The sequence below is a fragment of the Anopheles maculipalpis genome, chromosome 3RL, assembly GCF_943734695.1.
Source record: "Anopheles maculipalpis chromosome 3RL, idAnoMacuDA_375_x, whole genome shotgun sequence".
Lineage (NCBI taxonomy): Eukaryota > Metazoa > Arthropoda > Insecta > Diptera > Culicidae > Anopheles > Anopheles maculipalpis.
In genome coordinates, this window is record NC_064872.1 from 11223436 (window position 1) to 11241545 (window position 18110).

The window sequence follows — 18110 nt, forward strand, 5'->3', positions numbered from 1 at the left end:
CAGCCAGAGACACGGGGCATTTGGATGGCATTTCTCGTGGCATAAATTTCGTGCCCCAGCGTTTGAATAATACTTCCTTTTTGATTTAAGCGATCGTTATTTTTCATTGCACAGTTAAAGGAAACAAGTGCCGTAAAACAAAAACGAAAAGCAGAATGTATTGCGCTTCGTTAGCGGCGACAGAATGACAATGCATTCTCATCGTTAATGTTGCCTTTCCCAGGAGGATCCTTATAATCCTTTCCACCGACTTTCTGCGGTTCGATAATGCTCTAGCGTCGCTTAAAAACGGGGGCGCAAAACAAATTTTGATGGCTGCTTATTGTGCAAATGGGACACATGCAAATTTATTTGTAAGGAAAGCGCACAGTATGGGCGAAATAAAAATTGCAAAATGAAATAGAATACACACTCAACACATAATTCCTTGCGCGAATGTCTCTGCAGGGAATGCGAAGCACATCAACGGCAGACAAAAAAAGGCCGGCTCTGTATCGTACTCGATGTGTCGTTAGCTGGAAATGATAATAAGAATAGCGAATTTTCCAAAGCCTTCTGGCTCGAAAGCCGAATCGATAACGAAACAGCGGGCTTGGTGCTAAAACGGTGCTGCCAGAACGAATTCTTCCAAAAGGAGCCCTGATTTCCTTCGTAAGGATGTGAATATATTGCCACGATTTCCGGTTGTAGCTGTTGATGTATCGTGCTTCGCGTAACGCATTTCGCCCGATTCCGAGGCTTTGATATGTCTGCAGCTGAGCCAAATGGAAGTATCGCAAGCCCGCCCCATAACCAATACCCATGTGCGAGGGCGTCGAATGTGGTGCTCGAGTAAACAAGAGGCGAGTTTCGTGTAGAAGCCGTAGACGTACACGGTGGTGGTGGCTGTTGAACAAGGTACTTCCTTTAAAAAATTCTACCCTACGCTTTCCATGGGGGTGAAATCGGCGCGCATCGGATCTTCTGATTATCTGTGCTGGTAAAGTGAACTTTCTAATCACCGCTTTGTCGGCACCACGCACAAAGCCATTTTGATGTGTTTCTTTCTTGTTTTGCTTGCAAAGCGTTGGAACCCATTTTAATAACGCAACATTATCAACGTCTCCTCGTCGGGAACGATGGTTGCTTTCAATTGGCTGTCAAAATACGTGCACATAGCCGACATATCAACAATGTCTACGATGAGTCACATCATTATGCGCCGGGCGGACGCAAACGAACATAAAAATTCAAAACGATTGCTCGCCGGGTTTTGGAATTACTGCCTTTCCTCTTTTACGACACTGGTGCGCAATCAACATCGATCCTGGAAAACACAAGAGATTGTTAGTAAATATATACGTCTTTTGCAAGGGAAAGGAAAATTTTGCTTTAAAGAAATTTAGCTCTTCAACACACTACGCTGTTAGTGTAAACTTCAGTTGTATCCAAGCATAAGTAAGATTGATTATTTTTCTTCCTAAATTCCTTCACGAACTAAACTTTCCTTTTTTTAAACGCTTTAGAAAGAGTTTTTTTATTTTTCATTAAATGCTCGTGTTGTAGTTGTACGGAACATGAGCATTAAATATGAACGATTTTCTCTTGATGCGTTGGCGTGCTTCTAAAGAAATTTCATTTTGTGCGCAATTAAATCGTAAAAATGAATTTTATGGGACCGATAAATTGAAACCCATTACAATAGCTTCTTGTTGGCTGGTTTTTATGAAGCATTTCGGCCATACGAAGCGGCTGCTGATTGGGGTACATTAATTTAAGCAAACGCTACAAACGACTACCACCATTCTTGTTATTAATATTTTTATCGATTGCATCAATATTTACCACCGTTTTGCTCAGTAGTTATCATAGCTTGTCTAATTGACCACGGCATTGACGTTGATCACTTCGCATCACTTTTCGTGTTCAGTTAAAGTTATCTGCTCTGTTTAAAATATCCGAACTGAGAGCACTAAAATCTACCCAATTATGTACAAAATAGTTACACGAAAGGCAGTACTAAAACTCTTAAAAAACATTTACAAAGAATTGCGCTTATCACTACAAATCCTTAAGTGAGTTATGCCACAACTAGTTTGAACTAAAAAATCAAATTTTCAACTCGCTTCTTCACCAAACGTCATCATCGTTATCCAATTGCCCCATTACTATCATCTGCGCTGTGGGAGAATTTTCCAAACGAGTTTTATATTTGCTCTGATTCAGTCCATTTCAGCCCGGTTTCGTATGACCAATCCCACACAACCGCAGCTCGCTACACGTTTTCTCCCTAAGTACACTGAACGATAGGTTTCAAATCATTCTGGGATCATTCAATAAAATGTTACGATCTTGACTTGGTTGCCCTCCCTCGATTGAGTGCTTAATCGACAGGGTGGAGAAATTGATGTTCTTTGCCCGAAAAAGGCATTCGGATAAATGAAACGAGATTTTAAAAGTTAACGATTATATCCACAAAATTGGGCAACATGTTGCACTACCGAGAAAGACGCTGTACCCGTATCAGATCGTCTTAGTTTTGCCCGCTCTGCTGCATCGTAGTATCAAATGTTTTTGCAGTCAAATTATCGTTTGAAGTAGGGGCTAGAGGTTTGCCAAGTGTTTTAGTTGTTTGTAGAAAATTTATTTCGGATACGATTTTTCTTGGCAGTGTTTTAGGTGAATGTTTCCTTTAAAATCATGTTAGAGGAAGATGTTTTAAATGTTAAGGAACAAATTAGCAATTAATGCATAAGTTTACTGATAGTACATTGAAACTAAACATTTTGAAGGTATATACGTATGTTTCAAATACTATTAGCCTAAATTCTATGATTTTAACCCGAACTGCATCGTCAGGCTGGCATCAAATAAACCGAAGACACAGAGAGAAGCTTTATCATTTTTTATCTTTGGAAATTGATGCCCCAAAGCTGAAAATCATACGGTCTTTTCATGAACCGAGCTTTGCTTTCTTCCCATATCGGCACGGAAAAACTAAAAAAAGGGATGATGGTAGATGGCAGAAAAGAACTGTCTACCTGGCCCCATAATGCTGTAGTGCTCGTAGGTCCATTCGAATCGTGTGCTGTTACACACTCATGGCTCATAAATCAGAAAAATATATTTAATACAATTTATCTTGATATCTATTCTACGATACGGCCACACGACAGAATGGCTCAGACATCTATTCAGCCGACGGAACTTTGTTTTTGTCGATTTTCCATCTGGATGGAAAACAAAATCCATAACGGGTCACAAAAAACCTTTCTCCGGTTTCCCTGGGTGTGCAGATAAATGTAATATTTTCCGTAGGATATCGTTTGGTTATGGGCCGATTCGTTTCGCACCTTTCGTGCGTGTGATCATCGAGGCAGGAGCACGTTTGCCGTACGTCATAGCTTACAAAATGTTTGCTATGATTTAGATAGTAAAATGGTTTTTGGTTAGAAAAACTGTAATCTCTTAGCTGGATGCTTAATAAATCTTCGTATATTTCCTAGTCATGTTAGAAAAGTTATCTTAAGGGCCTTATTTTATGCTTCAAATTTAATAATGTTTTGCTGTGTTATGTAACCCTTAATTGTTATATGTATTTTTTTTAATGGAAATGGAAGTTTCATTACAATTTGCTTTGAAAAACTATTTTGATCGTTCCTCCGTACTTAGACATAACTATGCATCTTCAGCAAAATTTAGTCAAACAGATCATAAATTTGAGGAACTCCACAATAACCTGTTAAGGTAATATTACCAAGAGAACGATTTTTTTAAATTACAGAGAACTCCATTGCATAAATCAATAGAATATCGTTATTGCCACGTCTCTGGTCTAGGGATCAAGAGCAATATATTTAAAAATCATCTTTTCTTTTAATCAGAAACTATTTTTAAGGCACAGACGATTGCAACGTTGTTCGCTAATTCTCGAAACTCATCCAGTTTCGGTTGTGGTCCAGTGAACGATTACGAGGTGCGTTGTGCCCGAACTGTTTTCCAAGTAAAATTGGTGTTGTTCTCATTCTTTGCCCCGCCGTCTATGTTGGTTAGCGTGACGCGTTCACCATACCATGTAGTAAACCACCATGCTGCTCCATTCAAAATTCGGGCAAAGTTTTGTGCGTTTTTCTCTTTGTTTTTTTAGCTGCGGTTTTTTATATTGTTGTTGTTATTCTTTTACTTTCATCTCTGCCCTTGCCAGCTAGCCTCCGGGTCGCTTAGTTTTCGTTTTTTTTTACTGCTTTTACTCAGGGACTGCATTAGCAACCTCAGAGCGTATGTAAAAGAAGAGACCCCGGCCGGCCCCGTTTAGAAACGGCTAAAAATAAACGAATCGACGCAACCTACACGACCGGTTTGCGGTTGTCGAAACGGACACGACCGATTGCGTGAATGGTTTCCTGTTGGATGCTGAGCAAACGGACGCACGCGTGTGTGTGTGTGTGTGTGTGTGCGCACCATTTTCCACTGTTGTCTAATGGTTCTGTCAGCTTTTGTGTCTCGTTTTCCGTATTGTTTAAACATTCTTTTCGTTTTCGTCCGAAATTTCAATTCTGTGTGTGTGCGCGCGTGTGTGTGTGTGCCTGGCCGTATTTTTTATAGGTTCATTTGGGTTTTATTCTTCCATTCGCACCCTTGCTCTTCTAGCCGATCGTTTGTTTTATTTTCGATTTTCTGCTCCCGGGGTGATTTGTTGAAGTTTGAAAATTAATTACACCCGTGGATTTGAAAACGAAAAAAAAAAAAACGAAATGTGGTGGACCATGTTCATGAATTCCTGACTGCCAAAGGCTCATTACGAAAATTAAATAAACACGAGCAGCGAACCGTGATCTATTGTTGAACAAAACACATTTAAATGCTTAAAAATTAGGAAGCATCTGAACGAAAGTTTTGCCGTTCGATTGAGGCAAATAATTTCTAATGAAATAATAACTAAAATCAAAAATTGGAAAAATATTTTCTAGATAAAAATTGGATGTGACTATTACAATGTAAAACTAAAAAAATATTTTTTCTTCTTTTATTTTCAGGTGAGAAAATGCATACGAATAATTTTGAAGGACGTAAAAAGTTGGGGAAACGAGAAAATTTTATCTACATTGGTATTGGTAACAGATAAATCTTAGATAAAGATCAAGCCATATTGTACCGACGCTTCGTCAAGGATTATTTGAATAACAGATTTACATTCCCTGCAACATTTTCCAGCTCAATAATATTAAGCAAATTTCTTGGTTAGAAAAATTTAAAAAAACTTAAAAGAGAAGTGTGATATAAATTTTTAGAACTAAACTTCATAAAAGAAACCCTTCTATTCTAATTTGATGCATAACGTTACCGCTGCACAATTGTCATCCTTTCTGAACAAGAAAATGCTAGTTCCAAGTCGTCCAATGTTATCGGGTCTTTTGTCATTTTGTTACAGTACATTTTTCTTCCTTCTTACCTAACGCATCCAGTTTATGGCAGAGCAGGAGCCGTTTAAATTATCTTAGCGTATTCCATCGTCGTGTTAAAATATGAACCTTTCCCGGATGGTATAGATCCACCTATGATATCTCGATGTGTGTTCATTTTTCCTCCCACCGGATCCGTGCGACTTTGTTCACTAAATCCAAACCGGCGTACGGTTTTCTGAAGTGGTAAAGGGTTGGCACCGTAGCCCGTCTGCTTCGCTAAACCGTCCAATGGTTTCTAATATTTTACGTGTTAAGGCAGAATGAAAACGGCTTTGCATATTTCATTTTGCTGCTCCCGTGTGCTCCCCCCCCCTCCCCCCCTTTGCTCCCGCGTCCGACGTTGACAAGCAGGCAGCAAGAAAAAGATGAACGCCGTATGATTTTCCATGGCTAGCAGGTATAGCAAGAAGGCGACGTAACATTAAAGTTTGGTGAAATCGTTTTGGTGGGTGTTGATGCGCAAATGCTAGATCGATGTGCACCATCATGCTCGTGTTGTTCCTTGGAAGCGGTTTACCTCAAAAGCCATCATTGAAATGTTGCTGCCGATGCAAAGCCTGTCGATGCTTTTCTTGATAGGGAAGAACTGCTGGGCCGTTGTAAAAGGGACATCATTTGGTAGAAAAGGGGATGGAGAGAGACGGGCGGGGAACATGACATCCTTTAAGTATTCGACATGCACGGTTGCCTTCGGTTGCAGGTGAGCGACAGGCGCTTTTACTTATTGGAGTCTTTCGCGTGTCTGTTATGCCGCATGAAGTCACTATCATTCACCGGGGGCTCGCAAAGATTTTGAATGATGGTTCGTTTCGCACAGCTGCAATGTAGTAAATATAACGTCATACATTGATATGCATCACAAGCACCGTAGTACGCCTGTGCTCTATTCCATAACACTAAGAATAATACTTGAAATACAGTTTTTAAAATCTTGTTTTGATGTGACGCTGTTGTCGGTACAAACAATTTGTTGCTACAGTAGCTGAAATCTTTTGGATGTTACAAAAACCCTTATATTCCTTATGCTTAATGGTCCTCATTGACTGATGGTAGATCTGTCGATCCTGATGTATAGGATGGAATGCAAATTTTAATCAAGAACAAGCAAATTGTCGATATACATTATAATATCTTAATTATTTGTTCCTTTGTTGTTTAAAACAGTGCATTTATTTGAAATCTTTATTTATCTTTATTTGAAAATTTAGCAAAATCATTGCTAAAATTTATTTCTATTTTTACAAATCTTTTTAAAACTTGAAAAGTGTTCACCAAACTGCTTACTGAGGGAAAGCAATACAAATGCGACATTAAATAAACAACATTCTAGCTTTTCTTGGACTATTGACTAAATTGCCACAGGCGCTGGTCACGACTGCAACTTGTAGCATAGGTACATTTGTTGGCACAAATATTGGCTCGAAAAAACTCTCAACAAAGATTGTTGCCACAACACCGTACGCCTGGCTGTGTTCCATCACCCTTTCGCCGTGCCTTGTGTGTACAATTGAATCCTGTGTCAGGCGGTTATGCTGCTGTTTGCACTGACACGACTCAGCCGGCTCAGGACAACGAAACGGCAGGAAAGTGTAACAAAATGTTTGGCTTTCTTTAGCATTATTCAAACCACTGGTATTCAAAGCTTTCCTTACGCTTTCTTATCATCTCAAGAGAGTACACACATCAGCAAGCAAACTCGTAGGTCATGGCTGCACCTTTTGGGGCCTAGAAGTTTACAATGAAATTAAATTTATTTTAAATTGAATTTTGCTGCTTCTTAACGCCCTGGCACACCTCATACTAGGAGTGAATCTGGTCATGCCGATTGTACGGTGCACGCTGCACTGCTCTATTTGCTCACCAGTGCGCACTGAGGCACGTAGTCAGAGCTGGAGCAAAGGATGTCAGTGTTGGATGATCGTGTGCTCGTTTGTGTGTGTCTATAGCGACACCCATGTGTTTTAACTGTTTGCTCTGGGGCGCATGCTAGGCTTCTGGTGGTTGAAAAGAGCCACCGGCGAAGAAGGACCCAACCGGATATGCCAGCCTAGGCTGCGAATAAACAAACTATTTTTGTGTCATGAATCCCAAAAGAAAGTAACATGGATTAGGCGGTTTCATGAAATATCTTGCTTTCCACAATTACTTATTCGTATTCCTAGCAGTTGTCGTTATTCCACATCTTCAGGAAGAGCATGTTCGTTGTAATCTATTCCAATGCCAGAACCCAATGAACAAAGTCATTTTTGCTAGTTGGAACCCAATGATTTAGACATATTACAACAACAAAAGAATTATATCAATTTCTAGATTGTCATTAAGCAGTGGAGTGTAGTGTTACTAAACAAAGAATGATGTTGAGGAATACTCCTTACCAACTACCAAAAATTTTCCACTAACAAAGCCTCGTTAAAATTGTACAAAATGAATTTTCTTTGAATTTTCACTAAAAAGATTCGGACATTTAGCTGACAGACCTCTCGATTGGCTTTCTGTACCCTGCAGTGCAATCGTTTCATCATGCATGAAATGGAAAATGAGTTTGACCAAAGTGCAATAGACGGTTATTTAATTACAACTTTAAATTCATATGAAAAAAGGTTGCTCAGCCAAAATTAGTGTCACGGCACGCCGCGCCAACTTTTACGAATGAAGAAGTCGTTGGCCTGACGAGGTGTTACTTCACCGTAGGGCGTCCTTATACAAGGCACAGGAATTGTCCCTGAAGAAACTCTTCGCTCGTGCTTTTCCTCTGGGGGGTTACCGAACCAACTAAGAGCTAAGGACTGGTGGGAAGTTTATCTGACTCTGTCTACATAATTATAATTTCATAAAATATAGCTCCATAAATCTTACGTCGCTCTGTAGCCCTTGCCGACTGCTGGTTCCATCCTACATCCTGCACCACCACCACAGAGATAGGCTTTCCTTTTCTTAACTAGCTCGGATTTCGCCGTTACTGAAACTTTTGCTTATCCTAAATCAGCACAAAGAAACAAAAAAAAAAGGTCATAGAAACATTCGCATGGAGTTTAAAAAAAAGTTAGCTTGTACTCTGTTTTGTTGAAACAAAAATAATACTTCCTCACTGGCAACCAATCCTTGTGGATTAAGAGTTCGCTAGACGCAAAGTTGGTTATTCGAGACATTTAAAGAGGGCAGAAGGAGTACTGCAATACACCTGAAATGGAAGTAGAATTTAAAACTATCAGGACCAATCAAAGTGTTCACATTAGCATGTTTTGGATGTATAAATCGGGCGCTAAGAAAGAAGTTTGTTTTTCAATAACACTCGCTTGCATACATTAGTTTGCTGTTTGAGTTTGCAGAAGGCAGTAAGCAAAGAAAAAAAACGAACGAACTCCAACAATTGCGTCAAACAACAACGATTGCTGTTATTATCCAGCACAAACGCGCCTTCCCTTAGCATTAGTCGTTGCTAAGTTGTTTGTTTTCGGGTCAAACGTATTTAGCCATTTCGGCAAACATGCACTCCACTTCATGCACTGCCCGCTACCGTTGTCATAGGTATTGACTCCTGAAGTTTTAGGTACTAATTTCGACGTCAATCAAGTGCCGGAGAGCCGTTGAAACAATAAAAATCAATACTTTTATCGCTTTTTCACCATTAAGCTGCCAGGCTGCTTTTTCCATTAAGGAGAGGGGGCCCTTCTGGATACACGCAGGATCCAAAGTTGGACGGGTAAACGACGCCACCAACGGTGTTTGAGTGGTGGCGACAACGGAGCAATAAAATTTGCCTCGTCATAAATTAGTTTCCTTGGCCATCGCAAAAAGGAGGCCGATTTTTTGATTGCTACTGCATTGGCATAAAGCGAATCGAACGAAGAAGGGGCACGAAAGCAAATCATAACCTGCGCATTTTGGTCTATTTGTGGATGTGTTTTTTTTTTTGTCTGGTATTGTGTGAAGTATTAAATACTGCAGTCGCTCAATTACATTCATTTGTTTGTTCTCGTTACTTGGAAGTTTTTTTGTTTGAGCACGAGCTAATCCATACTTCGTGAACTAATTCAATAAAAGCAGAACTACGTTTATGTGTTATTTACTACAGGTGTTTCATCTTGAAGATGGCGATTTAATTATTGGCTGCTTAAAATTCTTATCTTTCGTCGGATGCTTCAACAACTAACGTGGTCATAGTTGACCCCTAAATTTACCGAACAAAGACTCTTATCATTACAGGAATATTCCAAACCAAGAATCAATTTACTAATTACTAGATATTCTTCACACTACAGGGCCTGGGCTTAACTCCCATCTGGATCGTTCCAACGTAGTGAGGACTTATTATCCAACTACGTGGCACCAATAATTCTAGTAAGGCTTTAGAAGGCCGGCGTGACCTATAGAAGGCCGACTAGAATATTGTTCGGTTTACATACCGCTTGTTTTGCATTTTTGCTAAGATACAGTTTGGAATCCACTTTATGCTATTGGAAAAAAGATTAAATTTACCTTAGAGTAAAAGAATATTACAGAACAATTTAGCTTGTTCATGTTTTCGAAATGTCGCTTACATATACGTATCTCCACGTGCTGTTGCGTCTCGGAAGTTCTAGTTATTACCCAAAACCACAAATACTAATCAAGCTGCTTAAATCTGCTCCCCGAAAGCAGTCGCACATGAGAATCCCGATCACGGCACACAATCATCAGCCAGAAATAGTCGAGAGCTGATAATCGTGAGCGTAAATTATGATGCTATTTGTGTATCGTAATTGCATTTTGTGGCCGCACATCGGTGCATCCAAGATGAGAGCATTGTTCAAATCGATACCGATCGTCAAATGGAATTCAGCCAGAAGAATGTGGTCAGTCTGAAGTCGCAGTAAGCAAGGTAGAGGGATAATTTGCATTACGTCGCGGTAGCTTATTCATGGCTGCAAGCGAAAATGTCACGGTAACGAATGCTGATGAAACGGCAACCGGCAACGGCAACCGCATAGTTTCGCACATGACAACATATATGCAATTTGGGTTTTAGCGCTAGGTGACCTTAAACCCTTCGCAGTAGTTTGATTTCTGGTTATGAGCAGAACGCTCTCCATTTGCTTGATTGTTTGATTTGCGTGGCAGCGATATGCGTTGTTTGCTGAAATGGGTCAACCAATTTATTATTTGCCACGAAGGAAGGAAGTTGAAATATGTTAAATATACGTATAATTCATCTACTAGGCTGAATTAAAATTATGTTGATATAAAATAAAACAATATGTTAAATCCATTGCCTTACATATTTTTGTTCTTATGAGGGATTAAATAGACAATAGTTGCAGTTTCCAAGCAGTGCCATCCGCTAGGTATAAAGGGAGGTTCCTACCTTCTGGCTCCAGCAGATATCTCACCTTTAAGCCCTCTGCTGTCAATGGCATTCAGTCATTCAACTATTGAAAACAACTCTGTCCATAATTCTATAATCTGTACCAACAAACTAATATTTTTGTCTGCACTGAATGAACCATCTACTCTGTTTTGTGCTTAATTTAATCTTCCAGTAATTCTGTCCAAAAAAAAGCTCTTCGCAATCTTGTTCAGCAATAAGCGCAAGGATGGGTAGAATTTAGTTTCTCCCTTCCACTTTTCCCAACACCATTGGCAAATCACATTTCGGTCAAAAATCTTGGACTACCTAACCCGAACCTTATGGTGGCCTAATACCTTCGGTCAACAAACTTCCCTGTTCGACCAGCTGCTCGGTACAGTCACCTCGGTCTTACGGTTACGGATTTTTGGGAAGGAGCTAACGTCTTATTTCTCTGGCAAACAGTATAGAATAACTTTTCTTCGCGCGTAGAACCAACCAGTCTCCTATTGCAAAAAGGGAAAGGGTGTTGCAATCGAGATGCTGTTTGACTTACGTTTCGTTCCCTTTCCTAGTTGATTCTTGCATTCATTTTGTTCGGTTCGTTTTATTTGTGTCAGTGTGTGTGTGTCTGTGCAAAAGATAGTGGGAAAAATACTGTCGAAAGTCTTTCGACGGCAAATAGTTGTCGGAAAGAACCGGAAAATGGCAGAATAATTGAAAGCTTTGGCATGGGGCGATGGAAGAAGAACGCTTGTTTTAACTAAATCAAGCCTTTTTGAGGATGCATTCAGTGGCCACGTTTTGGAAACGTTCAAGAGTACAGTGGAATAACTTTGAACTAGTTTGCTGAGAGTTTGTTTTGGGAGCTCGTCGGAGTCGATTTGTATGCACGTGGGATAAGAAAACGTTCGTTTGTTATAACACAAACATGTTCGCAAGGTAATTGGCGTTCAGTAGAACAGTAAGGTTCTCTTTGCACGCATCCTGCTTGGAATGTTTGCGAAGATTTATGATGAGCAGGAAAAAAACAAATGTATGATGATACAGTTTATACTTTGTGCAACATTATAGCAATTTGCATATTTTATAGCAAAAAAAAGGGAAGATCCGTGTTTCAAAACATTCTTTTCCTTTTGAATGCTTATTCATTCAATTTTGTTGTCCCTTGTGTAAGGAGGAAAACAATTTTGTAAGCACAATAGAGATACTTCCACATATAAATATTTAAAATTGAAAATAAAATCACCGCTCGCCTTGCAATAGCTTTGGTCGTCAAAGCCATTCGTGTCTTGTAAAGCTTCCCTCCCAATAAACCATCCGCAGTTCATCGTGCAGCGGGATCGGTACAAGAGTTCGTAGTTCGGGAAATGGGCTACGCGACGCAACGACAGCACAGAGAAGAAAAAAAAACTGTCCCAAGTTTCGTTTTGATTAATTTTGCATTTTCTTTCTTGTTTTTCTTTTTTGCCTCCAATCCCATCCCCGGCCATCTAATTCGCGTACCCGTACCATCATCACTCCCGCCGCTTCCGGTTCCCGTCAACTCTCGCTCGCACTCACACTCACCATTCCCATTACGCAGATTATCATGACGGAAAAGGAAAAAACGAAACTGGTCTCAACCGAGAAGCGAAAAGCGGACGAAAGCGAACCGGTCAAGGATTTGAAAAAGGTACGTACAAACCGTAGGATGCTGCGGCTTAGATGTGAATCGTGTTATATGTGTGTGTATGTATGTATGTTTTTTGCGATATATTCTTGTGTACTTTTTAAAGCGTCACCGTCAATCCAAACGGTGGGCCATAAAGGGAACCGCCCCATCCGGCTGGTCCGATCCGATGATGTGCTTGTTTGCTGCTTCTTGAACGAATAATACATTCTAAAGTAGTTTTTCGGATCACGAGCAAGTGCGTCCTTCATTCGTGTACTGTTATCGTTACCTTTTTTTTTTTTTTCCTTTTCGCCAACACCTGCCTCTTTGCTGAATTATTCCCTGGAGCTTGTTTTTGGATCCAGATCAAAAGAAAAGACCGTGTTCCGTGGGCGAGTGTTTTACATGCACGGTTGACGATCTGCCGTGTCTACCAAACCCGATTGGTTTATCCCCGTCATCAGGTAAACTGTGCGGGTCGTGCGTGCTGTAAATCGATTAACGATCGAGCGTGTTTTGTCACGTATCGGATATTGGATCACGTTTTAATTAAACACCATCATCACGCGATGGATGTGTGCGGCAGCAGCAATCAAGATAATGGTTGTACTTGGTTTTTTGACGCCAGCCCCAAAAAAGGGTGCCACCATTCACGGGATGCTGGTGGTTGATTTATTTTTATTGTTGTAGTTTTTTTTTTCAATTTCATTTCAGTTGGAGCAAGTTACTGTACGAGGAACGGTTTTATTGCTAATCGTTTCGTAACGTTATGATTGTACCGAACGGTATTCAAATCATTTAACTATCGAAACGAAAGTGTAAGGCTAACTGGCATCTATTGTTTGCTATTTAACTAAAGTCTTAAGTCTCATCCGGATTGTGCCTTTCGGACGCACAGAATCAGCTTAACCGATTTAAAGCCAAAGAAGTTAAAAATGGCAGCCCAACATCTCTTGTACTTAGGATCTACGAAGAAAAAGAGTCCAAAGAATCAATTTAGTCTGTTATTATCATCATTCTCACTAGTTAATGAATCTTATGTTTACAAAATTCCCGGTGTGATAAATTTTCTTACGCTCTTCTGCAAAACCAAAACAGGAAGCTCACGAAAAAGAACTTCCGAGTCGTACTGGCCACCGTGAAATTCAACCAGAAGCATATTTTAAATTATAGCCAGGCTCAACGCGCACGATTCCAAGCGGTTAGCCGCGGTTGAATGCAAAACCCCAAACGTTGGCAGGATGCGCGTGATTAAGTAAATATCGCCAGTGCGGCTACGAAGGATGAAATTGAAAACGCTAATTTATACTACAGCGAAGCAGTGTGCGTTATTAAACAAGCTGTAATGAAAAAGTATGACAGCGCGCCGCTATGCTGCGTGTGAGTGCGTTCCTACCGGTCGCGGAAAATCACCCCCGGACTTTTTTTTTTTTTTGTAAAGAACCAGAACGAACCGAATGCAAATTTCCCCCGCGTAACGGATGGGGGTTCGGTCATCGACGTAAATACTAAAGATGTGAAGGGAAAAAACAGGCAATACGATGGGCATCGAGCAACAGTCAGGCAAACAAAGAAAAAACGTTGGCCTTATCGCTCGTTCGGCTGGTGGTGTAAGACTGGCGGACCGGCCATATCCTCGCCGTCGCCGATCCGAGATGGGCCTAATAAAAGGCCCACCCGATCTAGGGGAAGGTTATTGTTTATGACAACAATGAATGTTGTCTGGCTTGGGAAAATATGGTTTCGCATCGGCGGCGGCGGAAGATTGCGAAACGGAAAACGTGGGCAAAAACACTGCAAATGGTTTATTAAAGTACTGCCCCTTCCGAGTGGAATGTGAAGTGAAAAAAAAAGGCGGGAAAAATGGCATTAGCCGAAGAATCTTGGTGCTTCTGGTGTGCTAAATGATAGGCCAACTTGTCTGTTGGTGGTAATATTGATTTCTTCCCGTACAATAGCGAATAGCTGGAGCGGAGAGAAAATATATTATAAACGTTGGAAAATATTTGGAATGAGGTTTCACTAACACCTTTAAACTGTTTATGATTTCAACAGTACGTAACGTACAATACTGGTAAATAAATTTAAAAAAACAGAGGCATCTAATGCTAATATCGAAGCTAAATCTAGAGCTTGGAGCAGTGCTACAAAGGTGAATTAATACTGCATGTGTAACAGTTGAACGAATAATGTCAAGTCCTTGAAATGAAGTGTTCGTTTAGTGTGCATGGTTACTTGTGCAGATATTCCTTCAGTTGCAAAATTTTAACTAAACCCTTCCCACCTCTCCTTTCGAATTGTGGTCTGAAAAATGTCATTACATCTCACAAATTGTAGTACACAATCGTACAAAGGTCTGTAATGGGAGCTGTAATTTTTGTTTACATGTTTTCCTTGAATTGATATGAAGTCCATCTTTTTTAGCTGGAATTACGATCTAAGTGAAATACAAGGAAAAAGTGAATTAATTCTAAAAACAAGCATATTGAGCTGAAAGTTTTTCCACCAAAACGATGTCTAATGAAATGCTTTGAACGGGCGTGTGATACAGGAGAATAGCATATGGGCTCAGTTTCGGCAGAAGGCACTGCAACACCGAATTGGATGGACATTTTCCAGCTCAAGCATTTGCACAATGCACGCTGCTCCGTTTGGCAACATCGCCATACCGTATGGATAGCAAGTGCAAATATAATGAACGTATGTAAGTATGGTTCGTTTCCAGGCGAGCAGATGGAAACCCGGGAAATGAATATGCTTGCACAAAAACTCGCAAAGCATGGGCAGGAGTTTATCATTGTAGTTTCCTAGTAGTTGGCTGTGGTTTACATCCGGCGGCTATGGATAAACTTCCACGGCAAGAAACTCGTTCAAAGCAAGTATAATTTTTGCATAACAAACTATTCCGCTTTCTTCACAACTACAAAGCGATGCGTCTTGCCCGACATGCATACGAACTAGGAAAACTTTCCAGTGCGAGTTATGTCGTGCAGGAAAAGAAGCGTGACATGTTTCACAATATTCTTTCACTGCATCGTGTTGTTTTTTTTTTTTTTTTGTCATGCGTTGCAGTGCATGCAGGTTTACCATTACACATTTTCTTCTTCTTCATTCTAGTATGGAAAGGACGATGATAAACAAAGTTATTACTCCATTGTGTTTTGTTTATAAGCCTGGAGATATGAACGAGTTTACCGTACACGTCCCAGGATTTGATTATTTTTGTGTAGTAGAATATCAAATGTTTGCATTACATAAAATAACAAATCATACATTCTAAAATTATGCTTTGTAGTTTATGTAAAAAAAGACCCTTTTTAATGCTGTCCACCGAAGGCAGTACGCTTTTCACAAGACGACGACTGGTAACGAATCCTATACGGAGAAAGGATAAAGTATCAGTCTATCCCTTGTTGCAGTTTGCCATTAAATCTTGACATTATTGTTGTATGTTGTTCGTTCAACCTACAAAAAGATCAAGACAGATATTGAAACATGTATCTCACTGTAATTATTGTAATTAATAACATCCATATCCTGCCTACAAACTTGTCCGAACTCACTCTGGTCCCTTCCATTTGACATCGTTTGATCACGAACAATTCATTTAAAACCACTGACAGGGGACGACATTGTCTATAAATAGGAGCTACTCTGTCCCACGTTCCGAAATCACTGGTGACCAGTATCAGGAAGGGCCTGTCAAATGCAGATATCGATAAAAGCGTTTCGCTCCAGGAAATATTGGTGTATGATTAGAGCCATCCTTTATCAAACTCTATTGCTGTCATTCTGAGAATGCAAAAGAAAAAAAAAGCATCAAAATGAATCCAATATCTGTGGACCTTAACATCTCGAGTACAAACACTAATATGTAAACATTTACTCAAAATGGGTTACTAAAAGATTCGATTTGTCTTTGAAGGACACGATGCTTCTAGCGCAGAGCAATATTTGATGTATCGTGCAAAAATGTTGATCGTTTTTCATTGTTTTTTTTTTCCTTCTTTTTGTAGGCTAAGCTGGAAACAAAGGCTCTAAAGGCAAAACGACCCGGTTTCACTGATGAACGGTACCATGAAACATCGTACTATATTGAAAATGGTGAGTGAAAGCATTCATCAACTGTAATAAAAATTACTTTTCCAAAAGTTGAAATAGAAATGAGTTGAATTGGGTTTTAATCGGTTTTTCACGTAAGCAAATTAAAATAATTTTCATTTCCGATGGTGCATTAATATGTAATTTAATTTCTTTAACAGGCCTGCGAAAGGTTTATCCCTACTATTTCACTTTCACAACGTTTACCAAAGGCCGCTGGGTTGGTGAAAAAATTCTAGACGTGTTTGCCAGAGAGTTTCGAGCACATCCAGCAGAGGAGTACGAACGATGCATTAAGGCAGGTACTCTAACCGTGAACTACGAAAAAGTGCCAACTGACTATAGGTTAAAACATAACGATCTCCTAGCGAACATCGTACACAGGTAATTCAATCACTCAATTATCAAACCGTTAAACAAACCGTACATGAAATAATAATTTGTTAAAAGTACATTCTTATGTTTAAAAACTTAAATTTATGTTGTCATATTTTATATGTTGATTCGTGTCCCATTACTTTGAAAATGAAAGATCCAGTTTTTGTATTTCCTCCCTCCAAGCATACATCTTTCCATCAGACTCCAAACCTTGTTTAAAGTAAACTGTGATCGATTTTGTATCATGATTGTATAAATAAGACCTTTTTTAAATAAGAAATATCATGCTTCTATCATTGTGTTTTGAAATCTGTTTCCACGTTTCCATAAATTTAAAGCAAGATGTACAGTTCACTTAAGTAACAAACTTTTCCACATCATATCAGCTGAAACGGCTCATAAATTGAGCAAATATTTTCGTTAATAGATGTCCGTTCGTTCTTTCGTTAGGTGCTTGAAAACATTTGATGGAGAGAACATTGATTCTCGAATTTTCAGTCTCTTGATTGCAAAGTAACTAGACATTATTTCGATACAAATAATGTGGCGAGAGTATGTGTTTAACTGTGTTGAATAGGAAAAAAAGCGATCATAATTCAATGTGATTTTCCGTCGAGGCGAAAATCAACGACGAACACACATACTCTCAAAGTTATGAATTTGCACTCATCTGTAAATATGTATTGCAAAAAGCATACCTTTTTTCAACTTAATCTTTTAATTGACAGTAGAATTCCCGAAACATGCTATAAACGTACATACCTTACTGTCACTACATACTATCTACATTCATGCTTTTACATTATCCTGTGCTTTGGCCATTCCTTCGAGTTCTTTCGGTTCCTAATCATCTTGCCATCCCATTGTCTGAAAGAAGAAAGTGCATCAACTTCGTGCGACGTATAATCGTTCTTATCGAATAAAACATTCAGGATGAGTTATCGCTTTAAAAAAAAAACATATCAGTAACTTTAAAGTGCTGTGTGCTAGATAAGGAGAATTTATACAAGACAGTCAAAACGTTATGATGTAACTTTCCCTACCACTATAAAAAGATCCATAACATTTTATGATAATCGTAGCAAAAGTTCTGTTCACCCTCTCTATGGTGATGCTGTACTAATACATACTACTGTGTGTTAGTTGTTTTTGCTAAGCTTACAAAGAAAATTTGTATAACCTTTCAAAACATCCTTAAAGTCACTAT

The 18110-nt window shown here is 39.4% G+C and overlaps 1 protein-coding gene across 2 annotated transcripts in view; it reads left to right on the top strand.

Moving 5' to 3' along the window:
* LOC126564195 (pseudouridylate synthase RPUSD2-like) overlaps positions 1-18110 on the top strand; it is an 85922-nt gene that overhangs the window by 48863 nt on the left and 18949 nt on the right. For both annotated transcript variants that reach the window (XM_050221164.1, XM_050221163.1), the window contains exons 2-4: positions 12356-12445; positions 16441-16528; positions 16687-16909. In XM_050221164.1, coding sequence (XP_050077121.1) covers positions 12356-12445; positions 16441-16528; positions 16687-16909 — 401 coding nt within the window. The remainder of the gene's footprint in view (positions 1-12355; positions 12446-16440; positions 16529-16686; positions 16910-18110) is intronic.